Below are 27,439 nucleotides of genomic sequence, written 5' to 3'. Positions count from 1 at the left end.
CATGTGCGTAAAGTGTCGTCTCAGGTTAGCCTGTGCAGACTGATACGGAACGACACTTTCCGCCTAAACTGGATTTTTGTTTAGAAGAGACTTCCCTCAAACGTAAAATTCCATAAACCGGAAATTCCATAAAGCAGAAAGTGTCGTCCCTGATTAGCCTGTATGGACTCCACAGGGTAATCTTTGAGGTTGGCATTGTTTTCCAGATAGATACGACACAAATAACAGATACCAAATAGATGTTACACATTAATTAACCCCTAACCCTTACCCTAACCTTTAAACCTCACCCTAACCCTAACCCTTCGTGGACGGAGTTAACATCACATTTTCAATTGTGCAATTTCTCTTTGGGTGGGAATCTATTTTGAATACAATGTTTTCGAATCTTAGACGACACGTAACACGCGTGCATTAAGCCCAGTTTTACCTGAACGCAACTCCAATCATAAAAAGCATGTTACGAGGTTTGTCAACGACGTGTCAGGTTAAACAAAGCGAATGTCTTCATACCAACATATTAAATATCAATGCATTGTCTACAACCGTTACGTTTCGAAGAAACATTACTAGATGTCAGACCAATGCGCACAATGAACCAACGACATGAACTGATTGAAACGGTTTCATTGCTGATATTTGCGTTATAACCAAGTCATTTTGGGATTCAAGTTTTGCCGGGAAAAAGAAGTTATTGGTTTTCTATATACGTGTACTTATACCTATAAGACATATACCTAACGTGTTAACCCATTTATGCCTAGCGTCTAGAAAAAAGGCCTTGACAAACAACGTAGACCCAGATGAGACGCCAAATGATGCGGCGTCTCATCTGGGTCTGCGCTGTTTGCTTAAAGGAATTTCTGTAAGAAATAGTATAAATATAGAAATAAATAGACTAGACATCCCTAATTTTGGAAATAAATTGATCCAATTTTGCAGGATGGAAGAGTCCACTTGGCATAAAGGGATTAATTGGAAATGGTCATACTATGTTAGTGTTGGAAGAGTGTTTTTATATAAGACACGCATTACTGGCAGTTGCTTTCTTTAATTTGAGGTTCGTGATGTCTGCAACGGATTCAACTGTCTCCTGTTAAAAAGCACCAAATAAAGCTGCAAAGACATCATCATCATTTTTATAATCATCTTCACTACTGTGACCACAATGCCCGTATACCCATATCATATAAATTCTATTTGCCTCAATATACTCGTAAACAATATTATCGACAATTCTTACCTTCTATGAATAACTAGTCAATTATTTAGATGGGAAATAATGCAGATATTGATCGTACGAGAGTTCTTCTTGGTTACCTACCTTAGAATGGTTGTGCATAGTTGACCCGCGTCATTTGAAAACGAGTAGTATACAAATGCGGTCAGCAGTAGCTCCAGACCAGCCTGCGCAAGGGCTCATCAGGGGCCATTCCGTCCACTAATTAACCACAAAACCTTGCGTGACTTTATAACGGAAAGCGTACATCCTGACCGACTAGTATGGATCTACGGTTGCTGCATATAACATAAGACCAATTTTCGCATGACGCGGGACGCATTTGACCAATGCTTTTAATGATTCTTGTAATACTCAATTTTCAGTTGCCGACTCAGCTACTACTTAAAAGTGTCCCATTTAAGCATACTACAATATACCCCGAGTATGGAAAATACGCTTAAAGATATCCGGCCCTTCTCCGGGTTACTGTTTGCTATAGTTTCCGTGCCCAGGGTACATTATAATATACTTTCACGAAGAAGCCCAGTCGGCAATGACCATTTGAGCCCTCGTAAGTGTTATTTAACATCGTCCGAAGGGCAACATATACACAGGGAAGCAGTTAAAATGCATCTCAGATTGAAGTTTATGATAATTCTGAAAGGATACGGTAAACAAAAATCGCAATCTCATATGCATTTCTCTCACATTGGCAACAGAGTACTTTTCGTGAAATTTACATTCATGAACATAACATTATGCATTGGTTTTCAAGGGAAGTGGTCCTCAAATAAAACAAGACAACAAATCGATAGGAATCAAATGATGCTTTTATCATAAGTTAAATTGACCCGGACACTAAAAATTTACGAGCAAAAATGATAGCATAGAGTGCAATAGACGGAAAACAAAACTTCTGTAATGAAATAATAAATGAAAAACACATTTGTTTGTATTTGTATAACATCACTATTATTTGACATTCAGTCAAAATCGTTAACAAATAATCGCAATTCAACATACCCCAAAAACTAAATAGGTTTCTATGTGTGATTGTTCAGTACATGTATCATGTATGTCAAATTATTGCTCTGATGACAGATCGACACATTTTTCTCATCGATAACCCATATATTGTAAGCCGATGGTCACGTCTTTGAAATTATGCTCAACTCATCACAAAAAGTTTTATGATTTTTCTGATGGGGTAATTTTTATGGAAGATGAAACTCGCATTATGTGCGATGCGGTAGATATGTATTAAATGTGTTAGACGTGCGATACGAGCTTGTTTTCAGCTACATTGCCAAACAATCGACAAGTCTGCAATCGTCTTATTGTACACAATGTTATTTGGATTAAGTATTGTAACACATATTTTGAATAGCATTGTCTTAAGAAAAAGGATATTATGAAAAAGAAAATCAGTATTCCCGCATACTTCCATTTTAAAGTGCCTATCGTACATGTAAGCAACGTACAATCGACGTATTGAAGCCGTGCTCAAATATAAAACAAAATGCAGTGGAATTAAACAATACAAAAACTGTACGTATCGTTAGTTTATGCCGATAAACAACGACAACTGACCTGATCGAACTGTATTGTTTTCGATCTGGACAAGAAAAACATTCTCCTTCTCGGCACCAACCGTGTTTTTCATTTTTTTAGCTTTATAAATTCCACGTATTGTAATGTTTAGTACTTAGTTGGTGCAGTGTAACCTCTGCAACAGATGGGAGTAGGTAAATTATATATATGTACTTCCGGTTTCGGAAAATTGGGTCGGGTCTATATTGGATCATAAATAAATTGCTACAATTGATACCAAATCTATATACTTGCAGCATCGTTTACGACAATGTTTTTTTTGTTTAATTAATTATTTGAAAAGAAAATCGCTGTTGATAAAGACCAAATTTGGATTAAAGGGTGTCAAAATATCAATAAAACTGTTGATATGCACAATGGCTACCAGTAAAAACTGTCTTTTCCACCGAAGTACCGCTCATCAAAACAAAATTGTATCCATTCTAGACGATTTCAAGAATATAGCCAGCTGTATTGATACTTACCAAATTTGGATCCATTCTAGACAAAAAAATTCAAGAGTCTAGCCAGCTCTTTTGGTAGAGTCTAGCCATCTCTATTGATACCGAAATTGGATCCGTTCTAGACGATTTCAAGAGTCTAGTCAGCTCTCTTGATGCTTACCAAAATTGGATCAATTCTAGATGATTTCAATAGTTAACCAGCTATATTGATACTTACCGAAATTGTATCAAATCTAGACGATTTCAAGAGTTAGCCAGATCTATTGATACTTGCCAAAATGGAATCCATACGACAATTTCAAGAGTCTAGTTCTATTCATACTTATCGAAATTGGATCCATTCTAGACGATTTCAAGAGTCTGGCCAGCTCTATTGATACTTACTAAAATTGGGATCCATTCTAGACGTTTTCAAGAGTTAGCCAGCTCCATTGATACTTACCAAAATGGGATCCATTCTAGACGATTTCAAGAGTATAGCCAGCTCTATTGATACTTACCGAATTTGGGATCCATTCTAGATGATTTCAAGAGTCAAGCCAGCTCTATTTATACTTACCGAAATTGGATCCATTCTAGACGATTTCAAGAGTCTAGCCAGCTCTATTTATACTTACCAAAACTGGATCCATTCTAGACGATTTCAAGAGTCTAGCCAGCTCTATTTATACTTACCAAAATTGGATCCATTCTAGACGATTTCAAGAGTATAGCCAGCTTTATTGATACTTACCAAAATGGGATCCAATCTAGACAATTTCAAAAGTCTAGCCAGCTCTATTGAAACTTACCAAAATTGGATCCATTCTAGACAATTTCAAGAGTCTAGCCAACTGTATTGATACTTACCAAAATTTGATCCATTCTAGACGATTTCAAGAGTCTAGCCAGCTCAATTGATACTTACTAAAATTGAATGAATTCTAGACGTTTTCAAGAGTTAGCCAGCTCCATTGATACTTACCAAAATGGGATCCATTCTAGACGATTTCAAGAGTCTAGCCAGCTCTCTTGATGCTTACCAAAATTTGATCCCGTCTAGACGATTTCAATAGTTAACCAGCTCTATTGATACTTACCGAATTCGGATCCATTCTATACGATTTCAAGAGTCTAGCCAGCTCTGTTGATGCTTACCAAAATTTGATCCAGTCTAGTCGATTTCAATAGTTAACCTGCTCTATTGATAATAACCGAAATTGTACATTCAAGACGATTTCAAGAGTTAGCCAGCTCTATTTATATTTACCAAAATTAGATCCATTCTAGACGATTTCAAGAGTATAGCCAGCTATATTGATACTTACCAAAATGGGATCCATTCTAGAAAATTTCAAGAGTCTAGCCAGCTCTATTGATACTTACCAAAATTGGATCCATTCTAGAAAATTTCAAGAGTCTAGCCAGCTGTTTTAATACTTACCGAGTTTGGATCCATTCTATACGATTTCAAGAGTCTAGCCAGCTCCATTGATACTTACCAAAATGGGATCCATTCTAGACGATTTCAATAGTATAGCCAGCTCTATTGATACTTACCGAATTTGGGTTCCATTCTAGACGATTTCAAGAGTTGAGCAAGCTCTATTTATACTTACCGAAATTGGATCCATTCTAAACAATTTCAAAAGTCTAGCCAGCTCTATTTATACTTACCAAAATTGGATCCATTCTAGACGATTTCAAGAGTATAGCCAGCTGTATTGATACTTACCAAAATGGAATCCATTCTAGACAATTTCAAGAGTCTAGCCAGCTCTATTGATACTTACCAAAATTGGATCCATTCTAGAAAATTTCAAGAGTCTATCCAGCTGTTTTGATACTTACCGAATTTGGATCCATTCTATACGATTTCAAGAGTCTAGCCAGCTCCATTGATACTTACCAAAATGGTATCCATTCTAGACGATTTCAATAGTATAGCCAGCTCTATTGATACTTACCGAATTTGGGATCCATTCTAGACGATTTTAAGAGTTGAGCAAGCTCTATTTATACTTACCGAAATTGGATCCATTCTAAACAATTTCAAGAGTCTAGCCAGCTCTATTTATACTTACCAAAATTGGATCCATTCTAGACGATTTCAAGAGTATAGCCAGCTGTATTGATACTTACCAAAATGGAATCCATTCTAGACAATTTCAAGAGTCTAGCCAGCTCTATTGATACTTACCAAAATTGGATCCATTCTAGACAATGTTACGAGTCTAGCCAGCTCTATTGATACTTACCAAAATTTGATCCATTCTAGACGATTTCAAGAGTCTAGCCAGCTCTATTGATACGTACTAAAATGGGATCCATTCTAGACGATTTCAAGAGTATAGCCAGCTCTATTGATACTTACCGAATTTGTATCCATTCTAGACGATTTCAAGAGTCTAGCCAGCTCTCTTGATGCTTACAAAAATTTGATCCCGTCTAGACGATTTCAATAGTTAACCAGCTCTATTGATACTTACAGAATTTGAATCCATTCTATACGATTTCAAGAGTCTAGCCAGCTCTATTTATACACACCAAAGTTTGATCCATTCTAGACGATGTCAAGAGTATAGCCAGCTGTATTGATACTTACCAAAATGGGATCCATTCTAGACAATTTCAAGAGTCTAGCCAGCTCTTTTGATACTTACCAAAATTGGATCCATTCTAGACAATTTCAAGAATCTAGCCAGCTGTATTGATACTTACCGAAATTGTATCCATTCTAGACGATTTCAAGAGTCTAGCCCGCTCCATTGATACTTACCAAAATGGGATCCATTCTAGACGATTTCAATAGTATAGCCAGCTCTATTGATACTTACCGAATTTGGGATCCATTCTAGACGATTTCAAAAGTTGAGCCAGCTCTATTTATACTTACCGAAAATGGATCCATTCTTGACGATTTCAAGAGTCTAGCCAGCTCTATTTATACTTACCAAAATTGGATCCATTCTAGACATTTTCAAGAGTATAGCCAGCTGTATTGATACTTACCAAAATGGAATCCATTCTAGACGATTTCAAGAGTCTAGCCAGCTCTATTGATACGTACTAAAATGGGATCCATTCTAGACGATTTCAATAGTATAGCCAGCTCTATTGATACTGACCGAATTTGGGATCCATTCTAGACGATTTCAAAAGTTGAGCCAGCTCTATTTATACTTACCGAAAATGGATCCATTCTTGACGATTTCAAGAGTCTAGCCAGCTCTATTTATACTTACCAAAATTTGATCCATTCTAGACATTTTCAAGAGTATAGCCAGCTGTATTGATACTTACCAAAATGGAATCCATTCTAGACAATTTCAAGAGTCTAGCCAGTTCTATTGATACTTACCAAAATTATAGTTATATATATATATATATATATTTATATATATATATAGATATATATATATATATATATATATATAGATATATATATATATATATATATATATATATATATATATATATATATATATATATATATATTTATATATATTTATATATATATATAGTTATATATAGTTATGTATCATATATATATTTATATATGTATTTACTATGCAGCTTTATAGTATTTATAGGATGTAACATCTTTCAACAAAAATATGTGTTTTTGAATAGTTATTTGAGTGGAAATTAAATGGCTATTTTTGCTTTTTTGTTTAATTTGGCTGAAATGTGATGATAATGTGTAAAGTAAATAAACTACCTAATTGCTTAACATAATCATAATTAATTTGAATACAATTAAGCATGAACTGGGTTTAGCTTTTGAGCCGTTTTGGCGGAAAAGCCCTACTGATTGCTAGGATGACATTCAAATCCTGATTTTACGAAATGATGTTCGATCCATTATTTCCATTTTTGATTAATACGGTCAACAGTAATAGCGTTTCAACCACTATTTGTTCCATAGTCGCGACTGCGATTAATTAAACTAATACTGTTGATAATGGGCGATTTCCGAGCCACTTTATCCAAACTGAAACTTATTACCAGCCGGTATGAAATTTCAAAATAAATATTATCCAATATCAATGGGCAAGCAATCATACTGGAGCAACATGAGTTTTATCTCTATGTATTGTCGACTGTGTTATCTGTAGCATGTGTCTATTGTTAGATTTTGTTGGGTATCCGTTTTATATTAATTAAAATGTATTCAAATGCCATTTCTTTTACTGGTTGTGGGCATTTATTCAAGTTGCGTTTGATGAATCCCAGAGTTTGTGAAGCTTTCTTGGTTGCGTTATCGATACGAGTGTTTAATTTCAGATTATCACAAAGATCGACTCCTAAGTACAGGTGATGTTAAAGATTTTCGAGGGTTTCGTTATTCATAGTATAGTTGTAGTCTTTTCTTAGTGGAGTTGGAGATATTCATGATGGCGCATTTTTTAACATTAAACTCCATCTGCCAAGATTTGCTCCAATATTGCTTTATATTTTCCATATTGACAATGAGTTTCATGTAAACCTGATGAATATTATTTTGTGTATGTTCCTCTTGTGTATAATTTTTTACCCTGTTAATCACTAGTATTAAATATTAATACTATCTGATACAGAGAGGTTTGTAAATAACTTTCAAATAATCAGAACCGTATATAGTGATATTTATCTTAATTATTAAATAAAGGCTGTTTTTTCTCGTTATTTTATTATTTAAATCTATAAATTTGTATTGCAATTATGGTGTGTAGTTAATTTTAAACTTCTAAGTTGAATAACTGTGCTAAATTTCCCTGTACATGATTCTAAGATCTGTTTACATTTTACTTATAGGTCAACCCTCAGCAGATTGAACAGCTGTTTTCAGGCATATATACAGCTGTAGGTCATGATCTTACTAATTTTTCCACTCACTTTAACACTCCAGTCCTTGCAAACATTATCTACTATGGTGGAACGTGTACGCAGTAATTTTAAATTGCTGGTATAGGTAAAAGTGAAGTATTCTAGTAAGAATATATTAATTTATTTAAATAACAAAAGATTGTTGATGTTGACACAAGGAAGGGGCCTAAGGTACCATAAAAAGAAATGGTGTAAAAATGCTTACAGAGAAAATAGAACACAATAGTGCCACAAAATAAAAAGGGCTTAAAGGAAATTATCACCTCAAACCAGATTTGAAGGAAAATGATCAGCAAATTTCACACAATATAAGCAACACAATACAACACTGATGAATAAAAAATAAAATATAATTATAAAAGCAAAATAATACAATACTAATGCTGAAATGATTATCCCGCATGTGTAACTAGCACTATTTCAGAGCTTCAAAGGCAAATGATGAGCAAAGAAACATTGATTAATGCTACATACCTACAGTACTACAAGTTCTTCAACAAGATATCAAATGAAATTAACGAAATAAGACAACAACAGCAAACTGTTGTAGTGTCACTAGTATTATATATACATACTGTTAAGCTCAAAGAAAGCAAAAGCAAAAAAAAAGCATCAGAATGCAAACCTAATAAAGCAAATGAAAAATTAAGATGCAAATTTCTCAGAGAAAGCAAAAAGGCAACACAATGAAAACAAAACAAAACATTAGTTTTATAAATAATTATAACTGCTTATCCAATCAAGAGAGATTCAGTGTGATGAATGAGTGAGCTACCATATATTAATAATGGAGAATGCTTTTTAGGTGAGCTGATTTCAGATACATATTTATGGTTTTATATATCTGAAACATTTGATTCATTTCGTTACTAAACCTTGCAAGAGGTAAAATCATTTTTCATTTGCTTAAACCTACTATCTTTAGTTTCTTTCTTCATATGGTTACTGGTGAGTCATTTTATTATTTTAAGTGTATTTACTTGTATACTTGTTAAAATTGTAATCATTATATAATTTGAATGATATTGTATTTATCAATTATCTGATTTATAATTTATGATAATACTTATAATACTTTATGTTATTATATTTCATACCATTATCAATGATATAATTAAAACTAGGCGTAAGCATTCTTGAGTTATCATCCGGAAACCATTTTACTGTTTCGAGTCACTGTGACCTTGACCTTTGACCTAGTGACCTGAAAATCGAAAGGGTCATTTGCCAGTCATGATCAATGTACATATGAAGTTTCATGATCCTAGGCGTAAGCATTCTTGAGTTATCATACGGAAACCATTTTACTATTTCGAGTCACTGTGCCCATGACCTTTGACCTGGTGACCTGAAAATCAATATGGGTCATCTGCCAGTCATGATCAATGTTCCTATGAAGTTTCATGATCCTAGGCCTAAGTTTTCTCATCCAGAAACCATTTGGTGGACGAACCGACGGACCGACATGTGCAAAACAATATACCCCCTCTTCTTCAAAGGGGGGCTTAATAAAAGTTGGCAACTATAACCCCTTGTGTCAATACACAAACCCCGCTACATAACCAAACTGAAATACCTGTTTATTTAACTTAGTTATAAAACACCATTTTTCAAAAGTGTATATTTTACATGAAAAATAAATAAAAATAATAAGAATATCAAAACACATACTTTCTTAAATTTAAAACAGTAACATTACATCATTGTTTCATCATTTAGTAGTAAGTCTGCACATTGGCCTTTAACCAAAAAACAACAACACATTGCCATGGTAATTATGGCAGTACTTATTATTTTCACTAGTTTGTATGTTTCAAGTCAAACCGGAGTATGGACTGAGAAAAATTATAAAAGTTGATAAAGATAAAAAATGGATCAATAATGTTTTCTTAAATAGGTCCCAGAGGGCCTGTGTCGTTCAAACAAATACCAAACAATATTCAGATGCAACCTCAATTGCAGGCTCCTTATCTTTGTTGTTTAGGTCTAGGATAATAATAATTTTTATAACATGCATATAAGGAAAACGCCATGGTCCCCAGTGTATAACTAGACACATATTGAAAATCAAATCTTGGTTGAACCCTCAACAGGGATAGAACCACTGACAACTGGAGTACTGGAGTAAAAGTCTACTGCTTTGACCACTCGGTCATTTGTGGTCATACAATGTGGAAGCTATTTTATACTTTATATAAGCAATTCTCGTAGTTTCACAAAATATAACAACGACAACAAAACTTTCAATATTATTCAATCGTTTTGCATTGCAACGATTTATAATTTTATAAACCACTATAGTGGAGGGGGACATAAAAATCTGAAACAATTTTGACAATTTACCAAAACTTGAAAAGGCCCCTTTAATAAAAAAGCAAAAAGGTGTGGCTTATTTTCATCCCAGGGACATTATATGATCAATCAAAAATATTTTGACAATGTACAGAATGAATCCGAATTCGGTCAGTATCAACAAGGCTGGCTAAACGCTTGAAAATGTCCAGATTGGATCCAATTTTGTTAAGTATCAATAGTGCAGGCCAGACTCTTGAAATTGTATAGAATGGATCCAATTTTGGCAAGTAACAATAGTGCTGGGTACACTCTTGAAAATGTCCAGAATGGATCCAATTTTTGTAAGTATCAATAGATCTGGCTATACTCTTGAAATTGTCCAGAATGGATCCAATTTTGGTCAGTATCAATAGAGCTGGCTATACTCTTGAAATTGTCCAAAATGGATCCAATTTTGGTAAGTATCAATAGAGCTGGCTAGACTCTTGAAATTGTTAAGAATGGATTCAATTTTGGTAATTATCGATAGAGCTGGCTAGACTCTAGAAATTGTCCAGAATGGATCCAATTTTGGTAAGTATCAAGAGAGCTGGCTTTACTCTTGAAATTGTCTAGATTGGATCCATTTTCGGTAAGTATCAATAGAGCTTGCTAGACTCTTGAAATTGTCCAGAATGGATCCAATTTTGGTAAGTATCAATAGAGCTGGCTAGACTCTTGAATTTGTATAGAATGGATCAAATTTTGGTAAGTATCAAGAGAGCTGGCTAGAGTCTTGAAGTTGTCAAGAATGGATCCAATTTTGGTGAGTACCAATACAGCTGGCTTGACTCCAAAAATTGTCCCGAATGGATCAAATGTTGGTAAGTATCAAAAGAGCTAGCTAGAGTCTTGAAAGTGTCCACAATGGATCCAATTTTAGTAAGTAACAATAGAGCTGGCTTCACTCTTGAAAATGTCCAGAATGGATCAAAATTCGGTCAATTTCAACAGGACTGGATACACTCTTGCAAATGTCCAGAACGGATCGAGTTTTGGTCAATATCAATAGAGCTAGCTACACACTTGAAATTCTCCAGAATGGATCCAATTTTGGTAAGTATCAATAGAGCTGGCTAGACTCTTGAAGTTGTCCAGAATGGATCTAATTTTGATAAGTATCAATAGAGAATTTTATGGTCATTAGTTATTGTTTCTCTCCTTCACTTGCTAATGCTCATGTGCTATTAGCTACAAGCATGTGAATTAATATTGCATGTTTGACTTCTTGTTCCTGATGTTGTTGAGGCATGGTCAAGGTCCTACTTCTTGTATGTTTAAATTTCTATTTGAAATTTATTTGCTGTTTATTTTCAACTTTCAATCACAATAGTAGATTTTTCTCTTTATCCGTCCATGGTCTGTTGGCGATATTTTATACGCATGTCCACTCTTTGATTTCTACATTCAAGCCTCTGTGTCCACACAAACGTAAAGAAATTGTTCTAATTACTGTCCCCCTGGGCAATATTGGATGTAAACCTTCTTGCATGACCGTTTTGCTCAACAATCTGCAAATTAAAACCAGAAAACCCATTACTATAGTTCCATCACGCTTCCGTATTAAAACAGGTGCAGATGCCCACTCTGATGTAGACTCGTGTATCACGCCTGCGTCGAGCATCTTCTGAAGATGTGCCTCCTCCTCCCCTGCAAAACATGCTGGAGTCCTGCGTATTCTTTGCTTCACAGGCTTAGCATCACCAGTGTCAATAGTGTGCTCGATTTCTGTGAAATTTCCCAAGTCGAATTCATTCGTTGCAAAAACATCTTGGTACTCAATCAAAAGATCTGCAAGTTGTTTCTGTTCTTCAGTATTCAGCTAGGAAATGGACGCCTGATACACATCTTTCAGGTGATCTGGAACTGTTGGTGTATTATCTGTTTTTTCATGTGACTGGCTTATCTTGGGATTATAAACCCCATTCTCTGGTAATCCGTACACGCTGGGATTGTAAACCCCATTCTTCTGTAATCTGTCAACGCTGGGATTGTAAACCCCATTCTTCTGTAACCTGTCAACGCTGGGATTGTAAACCCCATTCTTTTTTAAGCTGTCAACGCTGGGATTGTAAACCCCATTCTTTTCTCCCAGTCCTTCTTCAACAACACAACACTCAAAAACATTGCCAATGATTTTGCCTTTCTTGAGTGTCTGATAATGTTCTGAAGGATTTAAAAGACAGATGACTGCTTCTTGTCCCTTTGATCGTACCACCCTATGTGCTAAAAGTTCCAACTCCTCGTTCTTTTGAAAGTAAAAGTTTGCATTCATTTCTGATGACAAGGTGCATTTAACTCTCAGTACTGAATTAGGTGGTATAACAGTTCCTCGAGGAATGATTACCCTGGCAACCTTTGGTGTACTTTCCTTAAAAGAAGTAGTAACGGGTATACGTTCACCGTTGAGTAGTAGAGTATCAGAAGCCATGTCAGAAAGAATTCCCAAATGGTGTAAAATATCATGGCCTAGCAGCATATCATCATTAATTGGAGCTACATAGACACGTTCTTTGAAAGTCTGATTTCCTAATGTAAGTCCAATTGGTTTGATTATAAAATCTTTTAAGATTGAATCCTTATCAGCCAATTGCATTTGAACATCTTTGACTTTGGATGGTTTTCTTTCCAATTTGTCATACACATTGGTTGATACAATAGTTATTTCAGCACCAGAGTTTATTTTCGCCAAAACCGGAATGTTACCAACTATTATTTTTACTGCAGATGACCCTCCTGTTACTATTCGAATGGAACCTTCGCTCATTTCTGATGGTGTTTCTTGTTGTAAAGGAGTGACACACGCAGCATCTGATGTTTGAGTAGTTTTTATGACTTCACTTTCATGTACATGTTCAATTTCATTCATTTGGATTGTACTTGATGGTGTTTCCATACTTTGTTTCGAACATTGTGAGCCTTGATCTACTTTTGGCAGGGTGGCTGGCTCGATACCTCCTGCCCCTTTAAGTTTAAAGTATGTTGGCGGGTTTGCTGGTTCGATGCCTCCTGCCTCTTCCAGTTAAAGTTCTGTGAGCCTCTTTCTTTAGGAACATTTAAATGTCCTTCTTTTCCAGCTCGTGTTTGGTCTTCTTTAAAGTGTATGCACTCGCGCTGCATATGCCCTCGTTTGTTGCAGAAATAGCAAAAACCTCTAAATCCTTCTTTAGGTTTTGAGCTGTCAGATGGTTCTGCTTTAACCAACTTTTCCATGAAAAGGTTCAATTTCTTTTCCATTCTTGAAATCTTGTCTTCTGAACTGCTGACTGCATTCACGGAGTTATTTTTATGGCGCGACACCTTACCGTCAACTGCTGTACTGATGTACTGATGGTGGCGAACCAGGTCTATGGCCCCTTGCATCGATTTAGGTCGATTTAAGCACGCATGTTTTCCTGCTTCTTTATCCAGACATCCCTGGCAGAATCTTGAAATAACCTCTTCCATACAATATTGTTCTGGAAGGTCACGAAAGGCTGGCATTCCCAAGGAGAGGACTCTATCTGCCCAGTCTTCCAACGATTCGTTTTGATTCTGGGTTGCCTGTTGAAATTTGGCTTTGCTCGTTTCTGGTAACTCTTTAGCCCCAAAACGGCACTCAAGCTTGGCCATCATGTCAATGAAGGTAATGTTTGGTCCTTGCTGCCGATGAATGGAGAAGAAGTCCAATGCTTTTCCTTCTAAGCACCAGTTCAAGTAGTCCAAGCTTTCACTGGCTGACCATTTGTTGACAGTGCGATAGCTCTCAAATTTCTGTCCGAAGGATAGCCATCTGGTGGAACCATCATACTTGAGGTTTTTGGGCAAGTCTTTCGGATTACCTCTCCTCACTGGGCTTCTTTCATTTGATGGAGATCGATCCTTTCTTCTATGTCCCGCATCGACGACTTCTTGTTTGGGAGAATACGCCCCAGTATAGAATTCTTGTTTGGGACAATACGCCCCAGTATAGAATTCTTGTTTGGGACAATACGCCCCAGTATAGAATTCTTGTTTGGGACGATACGCCCTAGCATCGACATCTTGCTTGGAATGGTACACCCCTGCATCGACGACTTCTTGTTTGGGACAATAGGCCCCAGGATAAACTGCTCGGTCATGATTCGCCTCATCATAGACTTCTGGTTTGGGACAATACGCCCCAGCATAGACTTCTTGTTTGGAACGATACGCCCCAGTATTGAATTCTGGTTTGGAGCTATAAGCCCCATTATAGAACTCTCGTTTGGAAACAGCATCGACTGCTGGTTTGGGGCGATACGCCCCAGTATCTACTTCTTGATAAGGACGTCTTTTTCTATAGGTAATGAAGTCTATATCTTTATCTTCTGACTTCGGACTAGAGGTTCTAAACCTTGTAGGCCCTTCAAACTGCAACCTTACTGCAGGGTTTGAAACACTGATTGCTGATTTGGATCCATCAACATCTGGTTTACCCCTCTTGATTGACGGAGTGAGTGCTGGTCTTCTCAACCCACTTGATATAACATCAGTAAGGCGTGAAATCTCAAGGTCGAGTTCTTCCTGCTGGCGATCCAACTGCGTCCTCCAGGCACTCAAATCAGCATCAGTGGGACTTCTCATGGTTGTTCTTAAATACAGTTCTGCCTGCTGACGATCCAATTGTCTCATTCAGGCGCTCAACTCAGCCCCAGTCGGACTTCTCATTGTTCTTTGTGAAGCTGTTGAGGATGCCCTTTTCCTACTGTCCGTTGGGTCAAGATGTTCCATTGTGTCAAACTTTAATGCTCAATTTAGTAAGATTTAGATTTAATTAAATCAATGAAAAACTTAAACAAATGAGTCAATTATATGTACAAAAATATTTACAAAATCCCTAAATGTTTTATAAATGAATGAATTAATTCTAAATTATTAAAGATTTTTACTAAAAAGATTTGTCAGCACACAAAAAATTATTCAAAATAATTCAAAACAAACTAAAATAAAAATTTGAATAAATCTGAATGCGTCTACAAAAATTGACAATAAATATATGACACAAATTGCCCACCATAGATTTGTAAGGCTTAATTTTACATCGACAGCAAACCATAGATTTGAAAAAATCTAATGTAGACAACAATAACCCACCATAGAGTTGTAAAGTCTTATGATGACTTCAATAGCCCACCATAGATTTGTAAAGTCTTATGATGACTTCAATAGCCCACCATAGAGTTGTAAAGTCTTATGATGACTTCAATAGCCCACCATAGTTGGTAAAGTCTTATGATGACTTCTATAGCCCACCATAGAGTTGTAAAGTCTTATGATGACTTCAATAGCCCACCATAGAGCTGTAAAGTCTTATGATGACTTCAATAGCCCACCATAGAGTTAAAAAGTCTTATGATGACATCAATAGCCCACCATAGATTTGCAAAGTCTTATGATGACTACAATAGCCCACAATAGAGTTGTACAGTCTTATGATGACTTCAATAGCCCACCATAGATTTGTAGTCTTATGATGACTTCAATAGCCCACCATAGAGTTATAAAGTCTTATGATGACTTCAATAACCCACCATAGATTTGTAAAGTCTTATGATGACTTCAATAGCCCACCATAGAGTTATAAAGTCTTATGATGACACCAATAGCCCACCATAGATTTGCAAAGTCCTATGATGACATCAATGGCCCACCATAGATTTGTAGACGCACAATGTATGACGGACGACGTACGACGGACAAAATGCAATCACGCAGGGATTTGGAAATATGCAAGGTACGACGGACGACGTACGATGGAAAAAATCCAATCACACAAGGATTTGGAAATTTGCAAGGTACGACGGACGACGTACGACGGACAAAATGCAAACACACAAATATCAACAATTTCCTGTAATGGAATTGTGCCCTTTTTATGTCAATAATGACTCTCTTAAGATTCTTTCCTAATGCTTGCTTGTAAGAATATTTACTTTTAATAATCTAACCCATACATAAAGCTGCACAATAATTTACAAAATAACACATCTTTCCCCTCATCTTAAAAAATGAAGACTGTGCCGTGGACTGTCTAGTGCAGTGAAGCCCCAATCTTGACAGCCAACTGGTTGAAGAAAGGTACAGGACAGAACAAGCCCCGAAGTATTCTTCAAAACAATGACCTCATGTGCCTCGTGGTTTTTCTTTTTGACTTTCACGTCCGAATAACGAGTGTCAAATTTTCCTAAATTTGCCTGGTGCAGAAAAGCCCCAATTGCAAATTCACTAGATTAACGTTTTCCCTCGTCGCCAATAATGTGAAATTATATGATTCTACTATTAAAACCGAGACGTTTTTCTTTAAAATACAAGTTTATTTACAAGATTTACAATTCAATATCAAGAGATGTTGTTCGCTTCGTCTCGGTCCTTCGAATGCACGAGTTCCATCTGCATCGTCTGATGTCACCACCGGTACGCACTAAAACCCGCACCACTCGTCTGGTCTACGTCCCGTCTTCTCTCGGCTCGGTACGGATCGGGGGCAAAGTCACAACATTATTTTTAGTCTACCTGAATTTTCGCCACAGTTTTTAGTTCCGATTCAATTGACGACAATTCGCTTCACTCTTATAATTTTATTTAATCTTTAGCCCATTCTGGACCGTCGAGAAAAATTCGTTCCCTTCAGCATTCTTTGACAGACTTAACAGACATCTTGGAAATACGACTACTTTGCGGTGAGGGCGCCTCTTTACGGCCAACTTTAGCGGTATCCTATATAGCAAAATAAAAGAATCCATTCTAGACTCCACGGGTAAATAAGCGAAAACAACTCAAAGTCTTGTGACTATTTCAAAACATTGAAACTGTATGTGTTGATGAAAGTTTCATTTATGAACAGGTGTTAAGGTAAAAAGGAAACATGTTTAGCAGTTCGGCGAATTACAATAAGTTGAAAACCAACTTAAGACTGACAATTAATCGTTTAAAATTGTTGGAGAAAAAGAAAACAGAAATAGGGCAGAAAGCTATTAAAAGAAATAGCAGACTACATAGCTGGCGGTAAGGATGACAGGGCGAGAATCAGAGTGGAGCATATCATCAGGGAAGATAACCTGGTTGAGGCTATGGAGCTGTTGGAGATGTACTGTGATTTGCTCCTGGCAAGATTTGGCTTGATTCAGACACAGAAGTGAGTATTGACATACCATAGGCCGAAGCTAGTCAACTCGTACCTAAGTCAGCTCGTACCTTCGGTCAACTCGTACCCGATTTTGTCAACTCGTACCTGATTTTTGGTCAACTCGTACCCCCACTAGTCAACTCGTACCCGAATTGGTCAACACGTACCCTCCTAAAAATTATTTATATAAACTGTATATCAAAGACGTGAAATATGTTTTTGTATATGTTTTTGATATGAATATAGATAAAGGTTATTAAAAATAATAATATTTTTTTTCAAAAGTAGACAAGTTCATTATTTTTCACACGTGTATAATTATAAACGACGTGTTTGTCGGCGTTTTGTTTGATAAAATATTGACTAATAACACCTTTTTGAGAACAGGACCGTCTGCGATTTGTTAAACAATTTGTTTGTCGTGCATCTAAAATGACACCCGCGTTGTCGGCATTTTCTTTGATGAAATGTTTGATTGTAAACACCGCATGATGACTTAACCAATTAAAGGTATGACCCGTGTCACGTAGGTGTCAATAAGTATTTTAGGTGTTGATTAATTGATAAAATCATGGACTCAATTTTGAGACGAACCATAATTTGAGGCATATATATCAACAACAACAAGAACAACAACATTTATTAACTAAGACACAAGTGTATTGACATGGATGATAATTATTTTGCAATTTGGTAATATTTATAAAAATCATGCAATGGAAGAAGTTAACAAATATTTTACTGATTCATACCGTAAGATTTTTCCTTTTAACATCGTAATGATAGTTGTTAATAAATATATATTTTGAAAGATAAATGATTTCTATATATTTCTTAGATAATATAATCTTTGTATATTGGACATATTAATAAGAATAATATATATATACTTAGGTAATTACTTTAATTAGTCATATCGTACCCTGGATTAAAAAAACATACAAGTTATGTTAGTCTATGCCAAAATATAACTTAAATTGGTCAACAGGGTTTTTTTTGCCCGATTTTATAGCCGAAATTCGGCTATGTTCCCAATCCCAAAAAGTATACTTTTTCCCCAAAATGTGGCAAAAATTTCCCAATTGCCAAAAAAAAATAAAAAAAAAATTTGAAAGAAGTCTTGTGTGTATTTTATCTCAATTTCAAGTCAATTACATCTAACAAAGTATTATATGATTTTTTTTTTAATTTGAATGATTATAAAGAGTTAAATCAAATTTAGTATTTCCCTAATCAGTGGACTTTTAGTGTGGAAAAAAAGGCTAATGAATTTATTTTCCCAATTTCATGAAAATGCCGAAAAATTCCCAATTCCAAAGCCGTGGGCTATCTTCCCAAAAAGTGGAAAAAAAAACCTGGTCAACTCGTACCTGCAATAAACATAAAAAAACATCTAATGCATGCAAACACCCATCGCAATTTGTTTCCATAAAGAACAAATATTGAAAAGGTACGAGTTGACCAATCTGAAAAATGACTAAAGTAAGAGTTGCAGGGCTAGCGCTGGCTACTCAGTTGACCAAATCGGGTACGAGTTGATTAGGGTACGAGTTGACTAAGGTACGAGTTGACTGGCATTCCCATAGGCGCTTACAATTTAAATTTGGTTGTGTAACTTTAACAAGTAAAATTATCCGTAAACAAAATTATAAATGACACCAGATAGGTTTCTTTCCTTTTTTAAGCAATTGAAGTCGAATGTTTTGATACTATTAATGCATGGTTGTCATGTAGTCAAAAATATTCTAGTTAGATGTCATTGGCGGTGCATCCTGTGCTCTGTTTTTTAAACAGTTTTTTTTAATTTTCTTTAACAAGTAAATGTCACATGAACTTTCTTATTTCTTGTAAAATGTCTGACTCGTATTGAGTATTAACCATCATGGGAGGAATTTAGGTTGCCACATTTTTTGTCAGAATTATGTGTTTTTCCCTCTTCAACTCTTCAGTCTTTAACTCCATGGTTGATCTCTCTCAAACTTTCACAGTTGAATGAGTCACCTTAATGTGATCATTTATGATGATCATAAAGAAGCTCAGCAGAGACAAGAGATGGCACAATTACATGAATAGTCTTTATTGTGAGGGTACAGGTGTCTTTGACACATTTCTATTTACTTGTCTGCTTTAACTATCTAGAATGAATTGTTCCAAAAGTGCACATTGAATTTTGATCTTTTAGAATCAGCTAGCAATTTGCAGCATTAAATCTTGTTCAGGGTTAAAATGTGATATTTTGTTATTGAAGTTTGAAGTTCTTTGAAATTGTGCGTGTGTCAGTAGAGATGTTGGTATATAAGCCATGTAGCTTAATTTTTATATTGCTTGTAGTAACTGGGTAGAATCGTGTCGTTAAAACTTTACATTGGATTATAGCCTGTGTAAATGATGGTAAAGAAATTTTGGTATCATTAACGTTTGGCAGAATTATGTCCCTTTGTCTGTTTTTCGACTAATACATTTTGTCCCATAATGTTGTTTTTGCAAATCTTTAACTACTGGCTGAATCTTGCTCAAACTGTCACAATGGACTGACCTTCATGTGGAGATGATCATAAAAAAATGACTTATGACTGCAATCAGTTTCAAGTGAAATGTGGTCCTTTGTCTTTTTGTCTATGGTAGAAATATAGTGGATTTGTCTGTTTACATGTTTTGTTTGGCTATCATTATCTGCGACATATTTTAGTTGTTTTACCTGAAATTAAATTAGATGTATGATGTATATCAGATGCACTACTGTTTCATGGAGAATTTAACTGTTCCAACATAGGGGAAATCATACATGCCATACGTCCCGGAAATACACTTTATTCATTAAGTATTACATGAATGTTTTAGTATGAATGCCCTTGCAATTTGTTTTCCATTGAATGTTGCTACATGTACTTAAGCATTGATAATTGCAAGAAAAGTAAAAGGTTGTCAACATAGGTAGCCTGAGCAAGATCAATTCATTTTCAAGAGTTAACAATTTACTCCAAAGAACCTTGTGTTGAAGGGATAAATCACTGTGTTGACATTTGTTAGCGGATTCTGCTGCAGAGAAAACTTTCAATTACTGGTAGCCATTGCTTGGTCAGCTAAAAACTATTGCTCGGTTAGCTAAGACAAAAGTTAGAAGATAATTCTTAGAGATGTTATGAAATGCTTTATTAGAGATGTTATGAAAACTACGTACATCTGTACAAATCATTATTTGTCTCTGATATCAGGGAGTTGGATCCAGGCCTTGAGGAGGCCATAGCCAGCCTGATCTGGGCGTCACCGCGCCTGCAGACAGATTGTCCGGAGATTAAAGTCATTGCTGATCAGCTCACAATCAAATACGGCAAAGAGTACAGATAAGCCAGCCGCACAAACTCTCTGGACAATGTCAGTGAGAAAGTCATGCATAAACTCGGCGTTCAGGCTCCACCAAAGATCCTGATTGAAAGATACATGATCGAGATCGCCAAGTCGTATAACGTTCCGTTTGAGGCGGACCCGTCGGTGATGGGACAGGACGAGATACTGCTTGCGGAGAATATGCTGATAGATCTGGATGATGGCAAGAAAGGAAGAGCAAGCGGTGGAAGTGGAATGGGAGGAGGAGGTGGTGGTGGCATGATGATGCCTCAGGCCTATTACCAGGTAGGGTACATTGAAATCTGGGACAAAACTTTACGCACCTGCATCAAGCCCAGTTTTCCCAGAAGGCGGCTCATGAGAACACAGTTGGTGTTCAAGGACAACAGAGTCATGCGTGCAGCATTGAAGACTTTTACATTATAATTTTTAAATCTGTCAATTAACAATAATAATTGGGTAATTATCTCGCGATAGGTAAATCAATTTTTTGTGACATAATCTGACATGAAGTAGGACTGTAGGAAGTAAAGCTTAGACCAAAAAAAGGTCCGTTTCTGGTCTTCTTGGGAAAAAAAAGGGTGGGTAGGTAGGGATTTTTTTTTAAACTCTCGGGTACTAGAATTGAAGGCTACTAAAGCTTATAATAAGAAAAACATGTATATCACCACAATAAAAAGTTGAGGGTTGGCGCCGATTCGGGAGACACGGTCGGGCAACCAGAAACAGACCTATTTTTAGCTCATCTATTTTTTGAAAAAAAAGTATGAGCTATTGTCATCACCTTGGCGTCTGCGTTGGCGTCCGGTTAAGTTTTGCGTTTAGGTCCCGTTTTCTCAGAAAGTATCAATGCTATTGCATTCAAACTTGGTACACTTACTTACTATCATGAGGGGACTGGGCAGGCAAAGTTAGATAACTCTGGCGTGCATTTTGACAGAATTATGTGCCCTTTTTATACTTAAAAAATAGAAAATTTTGGTTAAGTTTTGTGTTTAGGTCCATTTTATTCCTTAAGTATCAAAGCTATTGCTTTCATACTTGCAACACTTACTAACTATCATAAGGAGACTGTGCAGGCAAAGTTATGTAACTCTGACTGGCATTTTGACAGAATTATGTGCCCTTTTTATACTTAGAAAATTGAAAATTTGTGTTAAGGTCCACTTTATTCCTACAGTATCAAAGCTATTGCTTTCATACTTGCAACACTTATTAACTATCATAAAGGGACTGTGCAGGCAAAGTTATGTAACTCTGACTGGCATTTGGACGGAATTATGGGCCCTTTATACTTAGAAAATTGAAAATTTGGTTAAGTTTTGTGTTTTGGTCCACTTTACCCCTAAATTATCATTGATATTGCTTTCATACTAGGAACACTCGCAAACTATCATAAGGGGACAGTAAAGGGACAAGTTGCATAACTCTGGTTGTCAATTTTACGAAATTATGGCCCTTTTTTGACTTAGTAACTTTGAATATATGGTTAAATTTTGTGTTTCGATCCACTTTACTTCTTAAGTATCAAGGCTCTTGCTTTCAAACTTCAAATACTTTCATGCTATCATGAGGGTACTGTACCTGGCAAGTTGAATTTTACCTTGATCTTTGAATGACCTTGACTCTCAAGGTCAAATTATTAAATTTTGCTAAAATTGCCATAACTTCTTTATTTATGATTAGATTTGATTGATATTTTGACATAATTTGTCTTTTTGTCTATGGTAGAAATATAGTGGATTTGTCTGTTTACATGTGTTGTTTGGCTATCATTATCTGCGACACATTTAAATGATTTTAGTTGTTTTACTTGAAATTAAATTAGATGTATGATGTATATCAGTTGCACTACTGTTTCTTGGAGAATTTAACTGTTCCAACATAGGGGAAATCATACATGCCATACGTCCCGGAAATACATTTTATTCATTAAGTATTACATGAATGTTTTAGTATGAATGCCCTCGCAATTTGTTTTTCATTGAATGTTGCTACATGTACTTAAGCATTGATAATTGCAAGAAAAGTTAAAGGTTGTCAACATAGGTAGCCTGAGCAAGATCAATTCATTTTCAAGAGTTAACAATTTACTCCAAAGAACCTTGTGTTGAAGGGATAAATCACTGTGTTGACATTTGTTAGCGGATTCTGCTGCAGAGAAAACTTTCAATTACTGGTAGCCATTGCTTGGTCAGCTAAAAACTATTGCTCGGTTAGCTAAGACAAAAGTTAGAAGATAATTCTTAGAGATGTTATGAAATGCTTTATTAGAGATGTTATGAAAACTACGTACATCTGTACAAATCATTGTTTGTCTCTGATATCAGGGAGTTGGATCCAGGCCTTGAGGAGGCCATAGCCAGCCTGATCTGGGCGTCACCGCGCCTGCAGACAGATTGTCCGGAGATTAAAGTCATTGCTGATCAGCTCACAATCAAATACGGCAAAGAGTACAGATAAGCCAGCCGCACAAACTCTCTGGACAATGTCAGTGAGAAAGTCATGCATAAACTCGGCGTTCAGGCTCCACCAACGATCCTGATTGAAAGATACATGATCGAGATCGCCAAGTCGTATAACGTTCCGTTTGAGGCGGACCCGTCGGTGATGGGACAGGACGAGATACTGCTTGCGGAGAATATGCTGATAGATCTGGATGATGGCAAGAAAGGAGGAGCAAGCGGTGGAAGTGGAATGGAAGGAGGAGGAGGTGGTGGCATGATGATGCCTCAGGCCTATTACCAGGTAGGGTACATTGAAATCTGGGACAAAACTTTACGCACCTGCATCAAGCCCAGTTTTCCCAGAAGGTGGCTCATGAGAACACAGTTGGTGTTCAAGGACAACAGAGTCATGCTTGCAGCATTGAAGACTTTTACATTATAATTTTTAAATCTGTCAATTAACAATAATAATTGGGTAATTATCTCGCGATAGGTAAATCAAATTTTTGTGACACAATCTGACATGAAGTAAGACTGTAGGAAGTAAAGCTTAGACCAAAAAAAAGGTCCGTTTCTGGTCTTCTTGGGAAAAAAAAGGGTGGGTAGGTAGGGATTTTTTTTTAAATTATCGGGTACTAGAATTGAAGGCTACTAAAGCTTATAATAAGAAAAACATGTATATCACCACAATAAAAAGTTGAGGGTTGGCGCCGATTCGGGAGACACGGTCGGGCAACCAGAAACAGACCTATTTTTAGCTCATCTATTTTTTGAAAAAAATTTATAAGCTATTGTCATCACCTTGGCGTCTGCGTTGGCGTCCGGTTAAGTTTTGCGTTTAGGTCCACTTTTCTCAGAAAGTATCAATGCTATTGCATTCAAACTTGGTACACTTACTTACTATCATGAGGGGACTGGGCAGGCAAAGTTAGATAACTCTGGCGTGCATTTTGACAGAATTATGTGCCATTTTAATACTTAGAAAATAGACAATTTTGGTTAAGTTTTGTGTTAAGGTCCATTTTATTCCTTAAGTATCAAAGCTATTGCTTTCATACTTGCAACACTTACTAACTATCATAAGGGGACTGTGCAGGCAAAGTTATGTAACTCTGACTGGCATTTTGACAGAATTATGTGCCCTTTTTATACTTAGAAAATTGAAAATTTGTTTAAGTTTTGTGTTTAGGTCCACTTTATTCCTACAGTATCAAAGCTATTGCTTTCATACTTGCAACACTTATTAACTATCATAAGGGGACTGTGCAGGCAAAGTTATGTAACTCTGACTGGCATTTGGACGGAATTATGGGCCCTTTATACTTAGAAAATTGAAAATTTTGTTAAGTTTTATGTTTTGGTCCACTTTACCACTAAACTATCATAGATATTGCTTTCATACTTGGAACACTAGCAAACTATCATAAGGGTACAGTAAAAGGACAAGTTGCATAACTCTGGTTGTCATTTTTACGGAATTATGGCCCTTTTTTGACTTAGTAACTTTGAATATATGGTTAAATTTTGTGTTTCGATCCACTTTACTTCTAAAGTATCAAGGATATTGCTTTCAAACTTCAAATACTTTCATGCTATCATGAGGTTACTGTACCTGGCAAGTTGAATTTTACCTTGACCTTTGAATGACCTTGACTCTCAAGGTCAAATAATTAAATTTTGCTAAAAATGCCATAACTTTTTTATTTATGATTAGATTTGATTGATACTTTGACAAAACTACTCTTACCTGACATACCACTATAGACTCCACCCAAACCATCCTCCGTGCCCTCCCCCCTCCGCCCCCTATTTTTTTTTTAAAGGTCATCTCACAAATGACCACCACACCCTCACACTATACTATACCCCCCCCTTCCCCAAATTGTTTTTTTTGAAACGGTTAAAAAACACAAATATTTATTTTAATTATTTTATGTTTGAAATACCGTCCAACCATCGCAGCCAAGAATACCGCCCCACCCCCCACACCCCCATCCCCCCGATTCCCCCCCCCTATTTTTTTTTAAGATCATCTCACAAATGGCCACCACACCATCACACTATACTATATCCCCACCCCCCCCGAATCAACCCCCCCAATTTTTTTTTAGATCACCTCACAAATGACCACCAAACCCTCACACTATACTATACTCCCCCCCATCCCCCAATTTTTTTTGAAACGGTTAAAAAACACAAATATTTATTTTTATTATTTCATGTTTAAAATACCGTCTAAGCATAGCACCCAAGAATACCCACCACCACCCTCCCCCCTATGAATTACCCCCCCCCCCCTAATTATTTTTTTTTTAAGATCATCTCACGAATGACCACCACACCCTCACACTATACTATAGCCCTTACCCCAATTTTTTTTAAACGGTTAAAAAACACAAATATTTATTTTTATTATTTTGTGTTTGAAATACCGTCAAACCATCGCACCCAAGAATACCCCCCCACTCCCCCCTCCCCCCCCGAATCCCCCCCCCCTAATTTTTTATTTATTTTTTTATGATTTTTTTTTAAGATCATCTCACAAATGACCACCACACCCTCACAATATACCCCCACCCCACCCCCCCCCCCCCATTTTTTTTGAAACGGTTAAAAAACACAAATATTTATTTTTATTATTTTATGTTTGAAATACCGTCCAACCATCGCACCCAAGAATCCCCTCCCACCAATCCCCCCCCCCCCCCGATTTTCTTCTTTTTTGCATTTTTTTTCTCATTTTTGGAAGATAATGTAATAAATGTCCACGCCCCCACACTATACACCCCTCTTCACTCCACCCCTCTTCACTCCACCCCTCCCTCCTTTGTGATTGAAAATGAGAGTCCCTTCACCTTTAAAAAGAAATTAGATGAGCGGTCTGCACCCGCAAGGCGGTGCTCTTGTTTACATATGTGCATCAGTTTGTTTCCGGTGAACAAAATGGTTTTAAATTTTAATTTAAAAGCAATTTAGTGGGAAAATGGATTGCTTGGGAAAAATTCCATGACAAAGTGGAAAAAAATGACTTGAAGGAGGAAAACACATCTTGTTTAAAAGACTTGTTGTCAAAAACACATGTTGATTAAGTGGTTCTTTAACAAAAACCTCAAAATTATTTAAATTCATTAATTAAAAAAAAGATTACCACCAGAGCCCGAGTAATTTCTCTTCATTACAAATGAAAAAATCTGCTTTTTGTTAACTAGTTTCAAAATTAACCACTTAACCAAAAACCATTGATAAATGCCCCGAAATATTTAATAGTTGATTGTTAACAGACTCAACAAAACCAACTGAACCGATTTTTAAATGTTAAACCACTTGGTTAAAATGAGGTTCATGTTTGTTTCACGTTACAGAGGGTGGTGGAGGATACGAGGACAGTTTCCCAGAACTCCCAGCCGTACCCAACAGTATCCTGCCTGATCTCCCGGGCTCCAAGTCTTCTGGGGGTGAGGACGTAGATGAGTTAAAGAGAAAAAAGTGAACAAGGCGTATCAACATGAACAATGTACATATTTACAATGTTTAGAATTCTGTGTTGTTACTGTTATTTTTTTAAACTGAATGCCTTAATTGTTATGAATGCATATGTTTTGTATTGTGTGTAATACTTTATATGTTAAAATGTATGTTATTCTATAAATTTAGTGATTTGTTGTACTGTAACTGGTCTTCTGCTTATAGAATTGTTAATTAGACCCTTGTTGACAAAAGGAAAAGATCAATGGTGGAATATGGGGCTGCTCCTTTGTCCATTTTTTGCCCAAATCCCCTCCGGCTTCTATTGGCTGGTCAAAACAATAATGTGTTAAATTTCAATAAACTTTTTTCAATTGGTAAATGGCTTATGGAAAGACTATGATTTAAACCTTAATTTCATTTGTTTGACACATGGATTCCTAGATTCATTATATAATTTGTAACGCCACTTGGATGGGCCAGCTTTCCATCCTGCCCCCTTTTGAGCAGCACCATGTACATTTTGTGATTTTTTATCTTTTCCAAGACACGATTTTAAACTCAATCACGTTTGACTGGTCTATTTATTATTAAA

At 36.2% G+C, this 27,439-nt stretch overlaps 1 protein-coding gene across 1 annotated transcript; it reads left to right on the top strand.

Annotated features, from left to right (window-relative positions):
* The first annotated feature begins 17,231 nt into the window (after positions 1 to 17,231).
* On the top strand, positions 17,232 to 26,869 carry LOC127849847 (IST1 homolog). Its single transcript, XM_052382599.1, is given in 6 exon segments — positions 17,232 to 17,431; positions 17,433 to 17,593; positions 20,800 to 21,179; positions 23,643 to 23,680; positions 26,304 to 26,313; positions 26,718 to 26,869. Coding segments are annotated over 6 exon segments (849 nt in total). The 5' UTR covers positions 17,232 to 17,323.
* Positions 26,870 to 27,439: the final 570 nt, after the last annotated feature.

Source organism: Dreissena polymorpha, chromosome 11, assembly GCF_020536995.1.
Source record: "Dreissena polymorpha isolate Duluth1 chromosome 11, UMN_Dpol_1.0, whole genome shotgun sequence".
NCBI lineage: Eukaryota > Metazoa > Mollusca > Bivalvia > Myida > Dreissenidae > Dreissena > Dreissena polymorpha.
Note: the sequence above shows the minus strand (reverse complement) of the source record. Positions and strands in the feature narration are given on the sequence as shown.